The sequence below is a fragment of the Trichechus manatus genome, unplaced genomic scaffold (genome assembly GCF_000243295.1).
Source record: "Trichechus manatus latirostris isolate Lorelei unplaced genomic scaffold, TriManLat1.0 scaffold00022, whole genome shotgun sequence".
Lineage (NCBI taxonomy): Eukaryota > Metazoa > Chordata > Mammalia > Sirenia > Trichechidae > Trichechus > Trichechus manatus.
Genome location: NW_004443958.1, coordinates 1,395,876 through 1,414,589, shown reverse-complemented (window position 1 = coordinate 1,414,589; position 18,714 = coordinate 1,395,876). Strand labels below are relative to the sequence as shown.

Here is an 18,714-nt window from a genome sequence, read left to right as displayed (position 1 = left end):
CATCATGTTTTCTCGTGGTAAATTAAAGCATTCAAGTAGAGACTGCCTTTGGAATTAAGGTTACTTACAACATAAAAGCTCAGTGAGTCTATGAATTAAAAAAAGCGGTGGGGGAGGCATTATAGAAGTCTTTCACTGTTTGCAGCTGAAAGAGAGCAAATTAAAGAGAATGAATTTTGAAGTTTTAGTAATGTCTTTGGACAATAAAATGAGAAAGAAGAGTTGGTACATTCAAACTGTGGTGTTGGCAGAGAATATCGAATATGCCATGGACTGCCAGAAAAACAAACAAATCAGTTTTAGAAAAAATACAGCCAGAAGTGAGGATGGCAAGACTTTGGCTCACTTACTTTGGACATGTCTTCAGGAAAGAGTAATTGTCAGAAAAGGACATGTTCGGTAAAGTATAGGGTTAGTGAAAATGAGGAAAATCCTCATTGAGATGGGTTAACACAACAGCCACAACAATGGACTCAAACATAGCAATAATCATGAAAATGGCACAGGACTGGTAAACGTTTCTTTCTGTTATAAAATTGCCATGAATCAGAGCCAACTTGTGGACAGCTAACAACAATCAGTAATGTATAGCCCGGGTCTTCACTAAAATATTGGTCCTGAAGACCAAAACCCAAAGTCGCTAGAAAAAATGAATTTTATGGAAACAGGATGACTCTAAATACAGTGGGTTGAGGATATTCTCACACATATCACATGAAAACAGTCTGTTTTTGAAGGAAGAAAACATTTCCTCCATTGAGTAGTTGGTTTTGTCGTCTTTCTGTTACTGCAATAATGCGGATTGGAGCCGTCTGCCGCAATAGCCAATTCTGAGACAGGGGTGAGGTGAGCAGCAAGAGGTTTATTATGTATCTATATATAGGAGACAGAGGGGAATAGATTCCTCCAGAAAACCCGTTTCCCCCACTGGAGATCGGCTGAAGGCTTTTGTAAGGACAGGATCATATATCCTAGAAATTTGTGTTAGTTTCCCCTTGAGGTGGTGATGTCTTAGATAAGTTAATCTTCTACTGGTATTCTTGGGGGTTATCTGGTGACATCCTGGTTTTTTCTTGTCACAAGATGGGTGCTTTGTTTGGTTTTTATCCTTAGATCATTATCACTTGTTTTCCACCCTCCAAAGAGGAACATCAGTTAATCTTAAACCTTTTGTAGAGACTGGAGAAACAAGATCATGAGACAATGTGGCGGTTAGCAACGGGTAGTAAATAATAGTGAGCCAGGCCTGTGCAGCCTCTTCCATTTCTGTATATGTCAGGGTTTTGACAAAGAAGAAAAACTGAAATACTTCAAGAAAGAAGACATTTAACAACAGGAATTCTGAGTTTAAGACTGGAGTGTGAAGGTCAGGGAGAGTCTTCATTAAGTTTTAGGAAATGAGGAATTTCCAGGAATTGTAGGAAAATGCCAGTGATGGCCTCAGTTGCCTGCAGCACCAAAACGTGTTTTAAACAAGAATTCTGTGAAGCTGATGGAAAGACCTAACCTCTAACACCAGCTGAAGCCCATGCACCTCCCTGCTAGGGCCCTAGAAGTTAATAATGGCTCACACTTTTATTCACATTCCAAATCCTGAAGGAGTGCCTTCATTGACAAAACCTAATGGGGAGAACTGCTGGCAAAGGGAGGTATTCTGACAAGTGCAGTTCAAAGATTTTCAGTTTGTTCAATCCAGTGGAGAGCCTAGAAAAGACTGAGAATGAATTCTGGCTGCCTACGTTTCTGTCTCTATCTAAATCCTATTTGGAGCCATACCCATGTCTGTCCTACTCCCCATCCACATCCACATCTATATCTGTGTCTATATTCATATTCACATCTATATCTATGCCCAGAACATTTTCCTAACATTGTGAATTTGCCTTTCTAACACATAATGCACTTTTCTGGAGTTTTATATTTCATAGAAGCTTCAGCTCATTTTCTTTCAACAAATGATATAATTATTCAAATACTACCACAACCATCTTTTCCTATAATATTACAATTACTGACATCTTGACATAACCATGAATTATTGTGCTGTGCGTCATGTACCCCAATATCAATAGAGTATGCATGATTTATTCTCACAGAATAGTCATTACTTTAAATATCAGCTCGTACCTGTGGTTCCCTGTTCATTCTGAAATTAAATAGGTTAACAATTTGTTTCAGGAGGGAATTTCATGTATACCACCTGGATCATTGTTTAGAACTGTCTAACAAAACTAAAATTTTAGGATATTTCATATCCAAAAATTTTACTATGAGTAATGAGGAATCACTGTGAGAATGCTGATGTTATAATACAATTTATCTTAGCAGTCACATACCACGGAGTGCAGACAAAATGGTAATGGATTATGAGTCATAGCACTAATGTAACTAACATTTAGTGGTTATTTGTTAAGTTCCAGAAAATATACCAAGGCCATGCCACATGAATCCTCTTATTTAAGATTCACAAAAATCTGGGATTTTGGTAATATTACACCTTTAAAAAAACAACAGAAACAAAACAAAAAAACACATCTTCCTCTCTCTGTTTCTTTCCCCATATCTGTTTTCCCTTTATCTCATTATAAGAAGTAATACAATAATAGTCTTTTTAAACTATTACTTTTATATTCATTCTTTTAGCTAGAGAAAGTTTAAAATCAGCAGACAAATAAATTGCATATAAAACAGAAAAATATTCTTAAAGAGCCCTCTGATTACCTTGTTAGAGGTAGTATAAGTAAAACCATTTTGTCTGGAAATAATAACATCTTACAGTTAAAAGTTGGTAAACATGGTTACATAAAGAGACAGGTATTCCTGTCTACCGGCTCTGATGCTCTATGTGTTTCCATTGCATCAAGCTATGTTCATTCCCATGAATTGAAAAAATAAAAATCTTTAAATGAACAACTTGTTATTTAAAGAGCGTACACATTGACATTGTAAATGACTTTCTCGCCATTTAAATATCTACGATTTTACATTAATTACTGAATAATTACTTTAACACTTTTCATGTCAGTCATTAATTTAAAGTTATAACTTAATTCTTTAATTCCCCTTACTCATTAAATGCTACTCATAAAAGTATGAAAAAAAATCAGTGTTTCTGATTCTTTGTAAGAGGAAATGCTGAAAGAATTATTTCATCTGAAAGGAGGCATGAGGAGTGATGGGATCATATGCTCTAAGTGTTTGATTTTTAAAACATATAACAAATATCCTATGATGAATCAATCTCTTGCCTAGTGAATAATAAAATGCTAAGATACAGTTGGGGATGTATCAGGAGTAGGGAAAGGGGAGGTAAGTGTCGTAAGTTAAAAAGTGTTAAATGTAGATGAGAAACCAGCCATCCAACTCTTTCTACCATCCTATCAGAGAGAAAATGTACTGGAAGAGGGGCCCTAGACTAGTCCTGGTACATGATGAAATATGCACCAGATAACAGTGAGATGTGAAAAGTAGAAGCAATGCTGTGAATTTTTCATGAAGCTAAATGGATTAAAAAGGGAAAGATTGTCCTTCAATCTGAGCTTACGTGAATTTTTAAAAACCAGATGTATGGTGAGAGAAATGATTATTGTGATGACACAAAACAAAGTCACTGCTTAGTAAAATAAATACATTCCAACACTTTATTGTCTGCTTCTCAATTTTTAACTTTTATTAATATCTGAAGGACACTTCCATTACATGATTCTAGGTTTTTTTCCCTGATATACTTGTTTGCTGATCTTATTTAGTTTTCTCAGTAGAGAAATGCCTTTGCTAACCACTGGTGATTTTGCTATAAAGGTACCAACAAGCCCAATCAGACAGTGGTTTCCCATTGCCTTCCTGGGCTTTAATTCAAGGTTCTCTATAATCTTGGTACGGTTTATCAGTTTTAACTACTTAAGGAAACCTTTGGTAAAATTATGTTCTTATCTATTCCAAATATTATTAAGGACTTTATATGAACACTGTGGGGAAACAAAGAGGAATCAGTTGTGCATCCTGCCCTCATGGAGAGGGGAAAGTAAAATGGCAAAGGAAATGCATAGGAGTCAAAAGACAAGAGCTTATATATGGCTATACTGCCTACCATCTGTATGAATGTAAACAAATTACTGATCATTTCTGAGCTGTAGCTTTAATTGTAAGGCAGTTACACTTTAGTACTTTCTTCAAAGGAACATATAATGTCATTCAATATGCAGTTTAATCATACATAAATATGAAGGAAAGATAACTGATAACATAATTTAATAATAAATACAAAATATATACAAAACACTAAATTTTACAGATACATGAATCAGTAAAATCATTCTCTAAAAAGTATTATGCCTATCCCTCTATATAAGAAAGTTTTTACATTACCTAGAAAACTTAAGTTTTGATGAAATACACAAGATTCAAATATTATAAATTCATAACATTTTAAAAATTAAAATCTTATTAGCTTTACCCATAAAATAATTTTTTAAATAATATAGTTGTATTCTGAAAGATATTTCAAAATATGTGCATAAGATATATGATCTCCCTTTAACTTTTGAAAAGTTATTATCATTGAGAAAAAATAAGTCATTTTCTAAATAAGTCTCTACATAGAGTACATTTTTTTTTAACAACACTGGAGCTCCTTTACATTCACGTAATTCTTGAGAATACTGTACCAAGAACACAACTGTTGGTTGGGAAAAAAAAAGTGTTCTGAAAACATTCATATTCCCCAGCCACCCCTAATTCATTAATTTAAATTAACAGGTATTTATTGAAGGCTTTTTATATGGTGTGCATTGCGTGAAACACTGGCAATTGGCTAGTGAGAAAACAGACATATTCCTGACTTCATGAAGCTTAGTGTCCAGTGGAGAAAGAGAGTGCTTAATAAAGAATCACATACACAAATATGAAAGTACAAAATTCAATCTTATGAAGATTTGTAAGATTGGGATTCATATTTATAAGAGATTATTTTCAAATCAATCAACCAATGTTTTATGAGAGAGAGTAAAACAAGTTACTGCAAATCCCCATAATGATGTAACTGTCATATTAAGTAAATTTAAAGACATGAATCTTCTTTCCTCATTTATTAGAATAAAGAACAAAAATAAACTTCCAGTTATACAACATGTCACTACATGCTGGTAATTAAACATACCTGCAAAAAACTAGCTTTTGCAAAGAGGGGAAAATGCTTCATATTTGTTCTTCTCTATTATTTTACATTACTTCATGGTTAAACTGTGTTAAACATTGTCTGAAAAGAAATATGGGATTATATATGTCTGAGTGACTTTAAAAATATGAGATTGCACATAAAATAGTTTATATGTATATGTACATATTTGTACTTCAAATAATTTGTTTTGATAAAACTAACGTGCCAAAATACAATGAGAGGCTGAACAGCATGTTCACTAGAAAATGCCCTAGCTCTACTGTAAAATTGACCAAGTTATTTAATTTCTCTCAGTCTCAAGTGCCATTGCTAATATGAGGATAGAATAATATATTTCACTTTACATCGAGAAATTTGTTAAAAATTTATATCAAAGAAATATTGCAGAAATAGATCCCAACTCTACTAATTTTATTTAATACCAACATGGGTCTCAGTAACTTAAAGTTACCACTTGCTAGCTCTGCAGGACTTTGGTTTTCAATTATAAAATAAACTATTACTTATTTGAACACTTTTTTTTTTGATAAATTATACCCTGAAATACAAAAAAAAAAAAAACTTATGTGTTACTTTCCAATTCCCATTTAACAAATTACCACAAATACTGTGGAATAAATAGCACAAATTTATTATCTTGCTTTGGAGGTCTGAAGTCCTAAATGGGTTTCACTGTGCTAAAATCTAAGTGTTAGCAGGGCTGTGCTCCTTTTGGAGATGCTAGGGAGAATCCGTTGCTTGTCTTTCTAGTTTATAGCTGCAATCTGAATTCCTTGGCTCATGATCTTACATTTCCAAAACCAGCAGTTGCCTTACTATACCTCCGCTTCCAGTTCACATCTCCTTCTCTCTCTCTAACCCTCTTGCCTCCCTGTTATAAGCAGCTTTGTAATACCTATGGGCTCATTCAGATGATTCAAGGTAATCCTCTCATCTCAAAGCCCTTAACTTAATCACACCTGCAACTTTCCTTTTGACATACGAACTAGCATATTCATAAATTTCAGGGATAAGGACATGAACAACTTTCTTTTTGGGCAGGGTGGGCAGGGGCATTATTCTGCCTACCATAGCCTACTTATGAAGTAAATAGGTTTTAGTTTTTTTGTGTGTTGCAAAATGGTAATGGTTGGTCTTTTTTTTTTCTGACAATGTTTCTTATTTTTTTGTGAAAAAAAATAACAACTCTGAACATATAAAGCATTGAATATTTTATATTTACATCTTTACATTAAGAGTTGAAGTTGAAAAGATCTAGAAAACTCCTTATTTGATAATGTACTAGTTACTTCATGACACAGCAATGACACTTCTAGGTATATTCCCAATACAAATATGTACATATGTTCACAAAAACATGTAACAAATGTTCATGACACCACTATTTATAATAACCCCAACTGGGTAACAAATGTCCATCAACAACAGAATCGATAAATGAATTGAGATACACTCATAAAATGGAATCCTATACAGCAATGAAACTTAAATTTGCATTATGGCTATAATGTGTTATTGTTAGATGCCATCAAGTCAGTTCCGACTCATAGAGACCTTATGTATGATAATAATACAAACATAATGTTGAGTTAAATAAGTCAGTGGCAAAATAACTTTACTGTATGATTCAGTTTATATAAGGCTTTAAGAACATATAAAATTAATGTATGTTGTTAGAAGTCAAGATAGTGGTTGTCTTGGGAGATGAGAGGGATAGAGATGAATGGTGGGGGGTACAAGCAAGTCTTCAGTATTGCTGGCCATGTTCTATTTCTTGATTTGAAATTAATTGTGATAATTCAGCACTTGGTACATTTTTTATTTATGTACTTTTCTGTATGGATTTTATATTTCATTGAGTATATTTATACACAAAATACTAAGATTATAGGACTATATTATAAAAATATATAACCCAAATATATTCTTGTTTTAAGTGGTACACTTGAAAATAATAAGGATACCAAAAGGTTGAAAATAAAAAAGATGTGCTACCCTAATTTGAGAGCCCTGGTGGCGCAGTGGTTAAGAGCGTGACTAGTAACAACAAGGTCAGCAGTTTGAATTCACCAGCCACTCCTTGGAAACACTATAGGGCAATTCTACTCTGCCCTACAAGGTCGTTATAAGCCAGAATCAACTCAACGGCAACGAGTTTGGTTTTGGTTATATACTAATTCTAGTTTTTGTTTCGTGTAACACTCCTTTTACTTGAAAGAAAGGTTGATAAATAAACTATGGTTATTCACATACGAGTATTTGGCAGATAGTCTCTCAAAAATAAAAATAAATAAATAAGTGAAACTTTCACTTCTAGGAAAACAATTGACGGTTTGTTTTCAATGATAAAATATGAACTTGCAGGCATAAATTAGAGTTTTGGAAAACTTGAATCCACTACTGTAAGCTTGACAGCCTCCACATTTCTGAGGAGAACAGTGGTAATAAAATTAAGATATGATTTTTCAGTATGTATAATGAAATGTGTCAACATTTAGAAGATCTCTATAACTCAGCAAACCATATTTTTCAAATGACTAATGTACAATGTTGAAAAACAAGCATGCAAGAGTTCAACAGATTCATTCCAAGGGTCTGATGGGCCAGTGGATCTTGGTGTATAGAGTACAAAAGTGTGTTGATATGATTTTGATTTCCATGCTGCAGCTAAGTCTTCGTGTAGCGTCTTAGAATAGTATTCCCTTTTATCTGCAAAAAGCTTTTAGAACATTCCACTCTTCTCCAACTACAAATCTAAGTGAAACCAAGTTTTCTTCAAATCCATCAACTTAAACAACATACTGCAAAATATTAAATGTAGAAACCAATATGAGAATCCACCTGTTTCCTACTAAGCCAGACATTAAGGAGATCTGCAAAAATGCAATACAGTGCATTTTCCTCACTTTTTTTTAAGGGAGGACATAGTTATTTTTTTTCTTAAAAATATTATTTATGTCAGTATTTAATGGCTTTATTCTAGTTATTTTAAAATGAAATTGTAAATGTTGCTGTTGTGAGGTGCCATCAAGTTGGTTCCAACTCATAGCAACCCTGTGTACAACAGAACAAAACACTGCCTGGTCCTGCACCATCCTCACAGTCGTCGTTATGTTTGAACCCATAGCAGCAGCCACTCTTTCAATCCATCTCATCATGGGTCTTCTTTTTCACTGACCTTCTACTTTACCAACCATGACATCCTTCTCAAGGGACTGCTCGCCGTCCTCACTTCCGTCCTCACTTCTAATGAGCATTCTGGCTGTATTTCTTTCAAGACAGACGTGTTCATTCTTCTGGCAGACCATGGTATATTCAGTATTCTTTGCCAACACCATAATTCAAACACATCAATTCTTCTTTGGTCTTCCGTATACATTGTGTAGCTTTCGCATGCATATGAGGCAAAAGAAAATATCATGGCTTGGGTCAGGTGCATGTTAGTCCTCAAAGTGACATCTCTACTTTTTAACAGTTGAAAGAGGTCTTTTGCAGCAGATTTGTCTAATTCAATATGTCATTTGAGTTTCTGCCTGCAGCTTCCATGGGCGTTGATTGAGGATCCAAGTAAAACGAAATCCTTGACAATGTCAATTATTTCTCCATTCATTGTGATGTTGCTTATTGGCACAGTTGTGAAGATTTTTGTTTCCTTTATGTTGTGATGTAATCCATACTGAAGGCTGTAGAATTTGATCTTCATCACTAACTGCTTCGTCTTCTTCGCTTTCAGCAAGCAAGGTTGTGTGATCTGCATAACACGGGTGGTTAATGAGCCTTCCATTAATCCTAATGCCATATTCTTCTACATATAGTCCAGCTTCTTGTATTATTTGCTAAGCATACAAATTGAATAAGTATTAGAATACAACCCTGACACACACCTTTCTTGGTTTTAAACCATGCAGCATCCCCTTGTTCTGTTCGAAGAACCAAATCTTGGTCTATATACAGGTTCCATGTGAGCACAATTAAGTGTTCTGGAATTCCCATTCTTTGAAATGTTATCTATAATTTGGTATGATCCACATAGCCGAATGCCTTTGTATAGTCAAACAGGTAAACGTCTTTCTGGCATATTCTCTGCTTTCAGCCAAGATCCATCTGACATCAGCAATGATTTCCCTCATTCTACGTCCTCTTTTGAGTCTTTCTTGACTTTCTGGCCCTTCCCTGTTGATGCACTGCTGTAATCACTTTTGAATGATCATCAGCAAAATTTTACTTGTGTGTCACATTAATGATATTGTTCGATAATTTCCACATTCTTTTGGATCACCTTTCTTTGAAATGGGCACCAGTATGGATCTCTTCTGGTCAGTTGGCCAGGTAGCTATCTTCCAAATTTCTTGGTATAGACAAGTGAGCACCTCCAGTACTGCATCCATTTGTTGAAACATCTCAACTGGTGTTGTTGTTAGGTTGTTAGTGTTGTCCAGTCAGTTCTAACTCATAGTGACCCTATTTACAACAGAACGAAACACTGCCCTGTCTTGCGCCATCCTCATAATCATTGTTATGCTTGAGCCCATTGTTGCAGCCACTGTGTCAGCCCATCTCATCTTGTTATGAGTCTTCCTCTTTTTCACTGACCCTCTACTTTACCAAGCATAATGTTCTTCTTCAGGGACTGGTCCCTCCTTATAACGTGTCCAAGCTATGTGAGACATAGTCTTGCCATCCTTGCTTCTAAAGAGCATTCTGGCTATACTTCTTCTAACACAGATTTGTTCGTTCTTTTGGCAGTCCATGGTGTATTCAATATTCTTTACCAACACCATGATTCAAAGGCATCAGTTCTTCTTCAGTCTTTCTTATTCATTGTCCAACTTTCACATGCATATGAGGCGATTGAAAACACCATCAGTTGGGTCAGGCGTACCTTAGTCCTTAAAGTGACATCTTTGCTTTTGAGCACTTTAAAGAGGTCTTTTGCAGCATATTTGCCCAACGCAATATGACGTCTGATTTCTTGACTGCTACTTCCAGGAGCGTTGATTGTGGATTAAAGTAAAATGAAATTCTTGACAACCTCAGTCTTTTTCTCTCATTTATCATGATGTTGCTTATTGTTCCATTTGTGAGGATTTTTGTTTTCTTTATGTTCAGGTGTAATCCATTCTGAAGGCCAAAATCTTCGATCTTCATCAGTAAGTGCTTCAAGTTCTCTTCACTTTCAGCAAGCAAAGTTTTGTCATCTGCATAATGCAGGTTGTTAATGAGCCTTCCACCAATCTTCATGCTGCATTCTTTTTCATATAATCCAGCTTCTATGGTTGTTTGCTCAGCATAAAAATTGAATAAGTATGGTGAATATTAATAAGTATGGCCAATTCCTGGAGCCTTGTGTTTTGTCAATGCCTCTAGTGCAGTTTGGAATTCTTCCTTCAGTACCGTTTGTTCTTGATCATATGTTATCTCCTTAAATGGCTGAATGTCTGAACAATTCTTTTTCGTATAGTGACTCTGTGTATTCTTCCATTTGCCTTTGATGTTTCTTGTGTCATTCTAAACTTTGACCATAGAATCCTTCAAAATTGAAACTCCAAGCTTGAATTTTTTCTTTAGTTCTTTCAGCCTGAGAAATGCCAAGCGTGTTCTTCTCTTTTGATTTTCCAACTCTACATCTTTGCACATTGTATTGTAATATTTTACTTTGTCTTCTTGAGCTGCGCTTTGCACTCTTATGTTTAGCTCTTTGTCTTAATCATTTCTTCCGTTTGCTTTAGCGACTCTATGTTCAAGAGCAAGTTTCAGAGTCTCTTTTGTCAGCCACTTTGATCTTTTCTTTCCTTCCTGTCTTTTAAATGATGTTTTCCTTTCTTCATCTGTGATGTCCTTGATGTCTTCCCACAAATCGTCTGGTCTTCAGTCATTTGTGTTTAAAGTGTCAAATCTATTCTTGAGATGGTCTCTAAATTCAGGTGGGATATTCTCAAGGTTGTATTTTGGCTTTCGTGGACTTGTTTTAACTGTCTTTAACTTCAGCTTGAATTTGCATATGAGTGGTTGAGGGTCTGTTCGCAGTTGGCCCCTGGCCCTGTTTTGACAGATGATATTTAGCTTTTCCATAGTCTCTTTCCACAGATGTATTCAATTCACTTCCTGTGTTTTCCATCTGGTGAGGTCCACGTGTATAGTAGTTGTCTATGTTGTTGAAAAAAAGGTATTTGCAATAAATAAGCCATTGATCTTGCAAAATTCTGTCATGGGATCTCAGGCATCATTTTTGTCACCAAGTCTGTATTTTCCAGCTACCTGTCTTTTGTTTCCAATTTTCAAACTCCAATCACTATTAATTATCAGTGCATCTTGATTTCATGTTTGATTATTTTCAGACTGCAGAAGTTGGTAGAAATCTTCAGTTTCTTCATTTAGGCATTAGTAGTTGGTGTGTAAATTTGAATAACAGTTGTATTAACTGGTCTTCCTTATAGGTGTATGGATATTATCCTATCACTGATAGCATTGTACTTCAGGATAGATCTTGAAATGTTCTTTGTGACAATGAACGTAACGTCATCCCTCTTCAATTTGTCATTCCTGGCGGAGTAAACCATATGATTGTCTGATTCAAAATGGCCAGTACCAGTCTATTTCAGCTCACTAATGCCAGAATATCAATCTTTATATGTTCCATTTCATTTTTTATGACTTACAATTTTCCTAGATTCATGCTACATACATTCCACATTCTGGTTATAATGGATGTTTGCAGCTGTTTCTTCTTATTTTGGGTCATACCACATCAACAAATGAAGGTTCTGAAAACTTTATTCCATCTGTGTCATTAAGACGGACTCTACTTTGAGGAGGCAGCTCTTTCCCAGTCATGTTTTGAGTGTCTTCTGACCTGAGGGGCTCATCTTCTGGCACTATATCAGATAGTGTCCCACTGCTATTCATAAGGTTTACACTGGCCAATTTTTTTCAGAAGTAGACTGTCAGGTCCTTTTTCCTAGTCTGTCTCAGTCTGAAAGATCCACTGAAGCCCGCCTACCAAGTGGTGACCCTGCTAGTATTTGGAATACTGTTTGCAAAGCTTCCAGTGTCACTGCAACATGCAGGTCACCATAGTATGACAAACTGACAGATGCGTGGTGGAAAAACTAAATAGTAATAAATAGATATTTTAAAAGTTTGTTTTATTGTCTAATAGAGTAAATATTGATATAGAGCTCTTTGAAATTCTCATTATTTTTAAGAGTGTAAAGGAGAACTGAGACAAAAGGAACCTAAGAACTGCTGCTTTACAGAAATGAAAATATATGGTAATTTCAATGTGGATAAATCCTGCATACATGATGTGTATGTAAGCAACTATATAAAGAAAAATAGTATTTTTTCATGCTAAACAATTCTTACTTACATATTAATAAGTAAAAGCAGTATAACAACAAAATGGGAAAATAATATAGAAAAGGCAATTCATGGAAAAAATAAAAATCATGTATTCTCACTAGCTTTAGAAAAAAATTGTGTTCCAACAATTTATTTTTTTACTTTATATTTACAGGTTTAGAAAATATGTCAATTATAAATATTTTTTATAGGTTTCAAGCTCATATGTATAAATAATAAATTATGAACAAAATAGGCAATACATTATGGGCAAAAAATATCAGGCAAATCTTTGTTATGTGAAATAGTTACAAGAAATAAATTTTGAACTATTAATTTTAACATAACTTACTCCAAGTTTGGAATCTAAAAACAAAATTACTGCTCTTTTGTAAACATTTATATTTCAAGACTTCATGTTTAGATCATATCTCTTGCTTCAATATTAAATTTCACTAAATGCTTCCCACTGTTTATTATATTTTAATCTATCAGGAAAACAATTTATTTGATAAAACTTTCCTCAAATGTTTAGCTGCTGAAATCAGTAACAAAAAATACCCATTAACACAGACTATCCCAACTTATCAGTATTTCCTGAAGTTTGAATTAATGAATATTTCATATAGTTGACATGTGATAGATATTATAAATAAATAGCAATGCACATAAACATATAGGTACATTAATATATGTAAATTTTTAAATATTTACAATAACTGCTTTTGATGAGTGACTTCTAAACAAAATAACATTAAAAATATTGATACGCAAAGCTCAGTAGACATTGATAAAATAACTCTTAATTCTCCTTTATTAGGTAAAATGTTTATGACACTAACAGTTAATTCCATTTATGTTTTTAGGTTAACAGGATTCCATCTCCCACCACCAGTGACAAGTACCAAGTCTGTGTTCTCACTACGTTTGACCAGTGATTTTGCAGTTAGTGCTCATGGGTTTAAAGTATACTATGAAGGTAAGTGAAAGCAACATAAAGGAAAACACTTCCTAGTTAAATCAAACCAAAATTTACCAAGTGTGGCAATGAAGAATAATCACCATGAAAGGAGATAAAGCTGGTCTTATTATCTCAAATTTTGCCCTCCAAACATTCATCTTCTCATTAATCATTAATATATAATAACATGCTGTACTCTGTAGGCTTTAATATTTCATCTCAGTGTGCCTAGACACAGCAAAAATTTTCCCTTAAATCCTCTTAGGAGATGAGATGATAAAATGAGGGATCAATGAAAGGGAATTAAATGTGAGAACCAGAGGAGAGTGTATCTGATTTGTGATCCAGGTATCAGATTTTATGCCATTCTCCTTGCTGTTTGCCTCGCTACCAGAAAAAAAAATTAGAAACCTGTCTTGTCTGAAACGGAGCTAAGAGAAAAAGTTCAGAAAGAGATAAATGTTGATGCCCTCATTTCATAAAACCAGCCTTTCCAATACCACACATCCATAATCTCTCATCCCTGTGGTGGGAAACTATAAACAGCTCTTAAAACTAAAGTTGTTTTTGTTTTGTTTTGTTTTCTGGAATTTTGGTACCAACTCGTTAGGCATTAAAACCTGACCTTAATAGATGGAAGCCCATTCATAATCTTTACCACTCCCATTGAGTATGGATACTCATATGCTTCCCTAGATAGACATTGATTACGGGGTGCTACCCTATGCTCTGCAGGGGATATTAAAATATACAGAATCTGCATGTTTTACCTGATTAAAATGTGAAAAATTCTGATTTCCAAAAGAAAAAAGAGCTATTCCTAAGGATTTAAGATGGAGATCATGGATTTGCAATTTCTTATTGACAATGAAAGTTCTGCACAGATTAGGGAAGAACCCCTCTCTTACCAATAGAGATACAGTATCAGATTTCAACATAGCTCCCTAGGACCATACTACCATAATACCTCACACCAACTCTAATATAGTCATAAGAGATACTCACCTACATTAGTAGAGGTGGTTACTTTCTAAAGCATATAATAATCCAAATATGATACATTTAAAGAACAAACTAGAAAACAATTATATTAAATATAACTTTTACAGTTTAAAGGTTAACAGTTTGCATATAGTGAAAGCTTTCAACTAGATATTTTATCTAGCATCAACTTTCTCACAAGAAAAAAAATTTCTAGCTAAAATATCTCTCTATTTTGTATCCTAAGAATGCCATATTGTAGCAGTTTTGAACATTTTCTACAAATTGATTTCTGAACTCTCTTTTGTCCAGCAAGTGAGGGTGCATTCCCCCACCTTGTGATCGTTGTTGTTTAATAGTGTAATAGTTTGCTTTGTGATAGTAATAGTATTATTTTTCTAAAGTAATTCATAGTAGTTCAATATTTTTATCTAGGTTAATTCATAGTTTAAAATACTACAAACAGAAAGGTTTAATTTTTAAGTTCAATCTTGGCAATAGTGAAGAAGGAGTTAGTATTGCAGTAATTTGCTACTAAAGGCTCTTTAAAAGAAAGCCTGAATTCTGTTCATGAAAATATAAAGATAAATGTAGGTCAGTTTATTCTTTCAGTAAGTACTGAAAATTCTGTGTTTGGAAGATGAATTGTGATGCTGGCATTTTTTGTTGGTTTGACTGTCATATTACATGAATTAATACTGAAAAATATTTTCATTATTCCCTGTTTTTTTCTACATATATAAAATTATATTTCTGACTTTTTTTTTACAACATTAAATTTCTGTCTTTTCTGCTTCAGTGCAAATGGATGAATATATTTTTCATAATATTTAAATATATATTTGGGATGTCCTGACATAAATATAGGGCATTAGGCATTTATGTAGTACTGAGGGGTTGAACATCATGCTATAGAACATCTTCTATTGTTGATTTGTGATGGGTATCTTTTACCATGTGTATTAGTTTTCTATTGCTACCATAACAAATGATCAAACATTTAAGAGCTTAAAACAATGCAAATATTTTCTCTCACAGTTATACAGGCAAGAACTCCAGGTAGGCTCTGCTGATTTCTCTGCTCAGGGTCTTATAAGGTGGAAATCAAAATGTTGGCTGGCTAGGTTCTTCTCAGGAGGCTCTTGGGAAGAATCCACTTTACAGCTTATTCTGGTCATTGGCAGGATTCAGTTTCTTGTGGTTGTGGGACTCAGGTCCCTGTTTTGGCTGTCAGCTGGAGACTGCATTTAGCTCCTAGAGGCCTGTCTCTGATCTGTACATGTGAGCATCTCTGAGTCAGCAGGGGTGCATTGAATCCTTCTCACATCTGAAATCTCTCTGACTTCCCCTTCTGCTGCAACTCTGTTCTGCCTTCTTCTATCACACATCCCTGGCTCCAGCTGGAGAAATCTTTCTGCTGTTAAGGGCTTATGTGATTGGATTGAAATATATAGGATACTCCCCCTATCCTAATGTCCTTGTTCTTGATTACATCTGCAGAATCACTTTTACTGTGTAATGTGACATATTCAAAGATTCCTGATATACTGAGGGTAGGGGCATTGTTTGGCCTATGACGTCACAGTGCAACTTTATAAAACATGCTGGAGAGCGAGTAGCTACAAACATTTATTTATATAACCATGTTCGATGATACTCTAGAACACAACCTGGTATATCACAAAGTCCATAAATCATGGCTTGGAATTTCAAAGACCCTGTGTTTTGGATCCAGATTGTCTTTGCACAACTGCCTCAGACAACAACTCTGGACCCTACCCATGCCACGAAAAATTGATCTACTAATTTGAACACCTCTTCTAATTTTATAATTTTATACGTGCATGCCCTCTTTTTTTTTTCAGTCTGATCTTACTGTCTGAATCCCATTTATTTCACCTCCCTCTACATATTCAGTTAATACTATTTTCTTCATTCTTTAAATTTTCCTTTTTATTTGTGTGTTAGAGTTTATGAAATTTTTATTAGTAAATTTTATGCATTTACTGCTGTTTCTCAAACTGGACCACATACATCATATTCATCTAGAGAATATGTTAAAATGTTAAATTATTGGCCCACTTACATATCTTGAATCAGACTCTGGGGTGGAGCCTGGTAATATGCATTGTAGTAAGAGAGTCAGTGATTCTTACACCTATTTAGAGTGTAAGTAATAGTTAGCTACCTTTCTCTCCCTGGAAGAGACTAGACCAAACCACTGTATAAGGGAGACATTAAGAAAAATATTTGTTGAATTTGTAGCAATATAGATAGTTATGCTGGTTGGAAAACCTTCACTCTTAATACCTTTGATTATACTGACAATAAAGTTGTATCTTTTTATATCTCCACGTTGATGGAGAGTATGGTGTACTGAATAAAAATGTAGCCTCTGGTGTCCGAATCATTGGTTTGGTTCTTTTTTCTGCCACTTCCTAGATATATTTCCTTGGACAAGTTACTTAATGTATCTAAACCTCATTTTCCTCATCTGTAAAATTGAGGTAATAACACTTCCGGCAAAATGGCGCTTTAGGCAGAAGCACCACGCTGTCCCTCCACAGCAAAGATCTGAAAAACTAAGCCAAACAGAGAAAACAACAATCCTGAAACCCTAAAACATCAAATGAAGAAATAAAGAACTCAGCCAAGCACCCAATGGAGTGAGAAAACTGACAGAGAACAGAGAGCGAGGGAGATTCATACAGAGGTCCCCTATCAGCTAATGCAGCACGGATCCACCATCTTGGACTCCTATCAGAGACGAGCAAATGGGGTACAAGAAAGCAGCTTCATGGAGCTTCCAGCAGGAGACAAAACAACCAGTAATTTGCGATATACGCTTTCCCACCCCCACCCTTTTTCACCCCCACTCGGCCTCCTCTGCTTCCTGTGGCCACAATCTCTTGTCCGGGAAGCACCGGCGATTCCACCCACCTGAACAGGCCGGCTCTCTGAGTGCTGTTTGTTGGCTGCTGGTGTTGCTTTTTTTTCTGCTTCTTTTGATTTCTTCCCTATCTGTCACCACCTCCCCCACCTTTCACTCAAATACCTGGCTCCGTGCGCCATCTCTGCTTCTTCCTGAGGGGCTGCAGAGCTCCATTCTGTGTGGAGCTGCTTCTGGGTCTGGGCTGCCACACTGGTGGGATCCCGGGGCTTTTGTTCATTTGTTTGTTTTGAATTGTTTGTTTGTTTTCTTTTTCTTTTCTTGAGTTGTGAGCCCGTTCTGGCCAGGCAGTGCTGCGTGGCTTGGAAACCACCCCCTCGGCTTTCACAGATGTGCAGAGGGATCCCTGAGGGAATTTCTTTTTGGTTGTTGTTGTTTATTTTTTCTGTTGTTTTGGGGGCTTTTCTTGTTCTTTTTTTTGAATTTGTTTTCTTTTTCCTCTTTTTGTCTTTCTTCATTACTCAGTTTCTTTTCTCTCTATATCTTCCTTCTCTTTCTGTTCCCTGAATACCTGGCGTTGTATACCTCTACGCTTTCTAGCCAGGCTGTACTGCAACACCTGAGAACAACTTCCCCAGACCTCATAGCCCCACCGGTGGGATCCATGGGAACTTTGCTGTTCTTTAACCTTTCTTATTTTTATTTATTCATTCTTTTCTTTTGTTCCTCTTCCTCTTTTTGTTTTTCTCCATATCATAGTCTCTCATCTCTCCACTCCCAACAGCAAGCTCCCCTAGCATTCTTTTTAGTTTGTTTGTATGTTTTTGGCTCCTGTTCCTCTCTCCTCTCTCCTCTCTCCCATATCCATCTTAGCTCCACACATAACAAGCTCCCTACTACATCCTGCCTACCTGCACTGTGCGCTTAACATTACACCACCAAGCAGCACAGGCACAGCCCACTGGAACCTGCCCTGCACTGATTACCGACCTGCCCTGGTGGCTGTAGTAAGTGCCACAAGCAACCTGTCCCAGTAACTCCTCTTTAGCTAGACCTGCCCTGCCGTACCATATCTGAGTGACTGACCCTGCCAATTGGAGAAGGAGGCAAAAAGTATAGTGCCCACCGACAAGAAAACAACAGAGAACACACAGCCCGCCTGCTCAGACATAGCCAAATTAAAAAACAAAAAAGGGATGAAACAAACAAATCTACAATTAATAAACGAGAAAAATAACTACTGAATTCCCCGAAGACAGCAGACAATAACAAAACATTTACAAAAGCAGGACAGGATAGTTCCAGTAGGCATCCAAAATAAAACACCAGATGACTTTCAGGTGGAAGAAAAGGCACTAGAAC

At 35.5% G+C, this 18,714-nt stretch overlaps 1 protein-coding gene across 2 annotated transcripts in view; it reads left to right on the top strand.

Moving 5' to 3' along the window:
• CSMD3 (CUB and Sushi multiple domains 3) overlaps positions 1-18,714 on the top strand; it is a 1,379,111-nt gene that overhangs the window by 165,383 nt on the left and 1,195,014 nt on the right. For both annotated transcript variants that reach the window (XM_004372959.1, XM_004372958.1), the window contains exon 3: positions 13,387-13,499. In XM_004372959.1, coding sequence (XP_004373016.1) covers positions 13,387-13,499 — 113 coding nt within the window. The remainder of the gene's footprint in view (positions 1-13,386; positions 13,500-18,714) is intronic.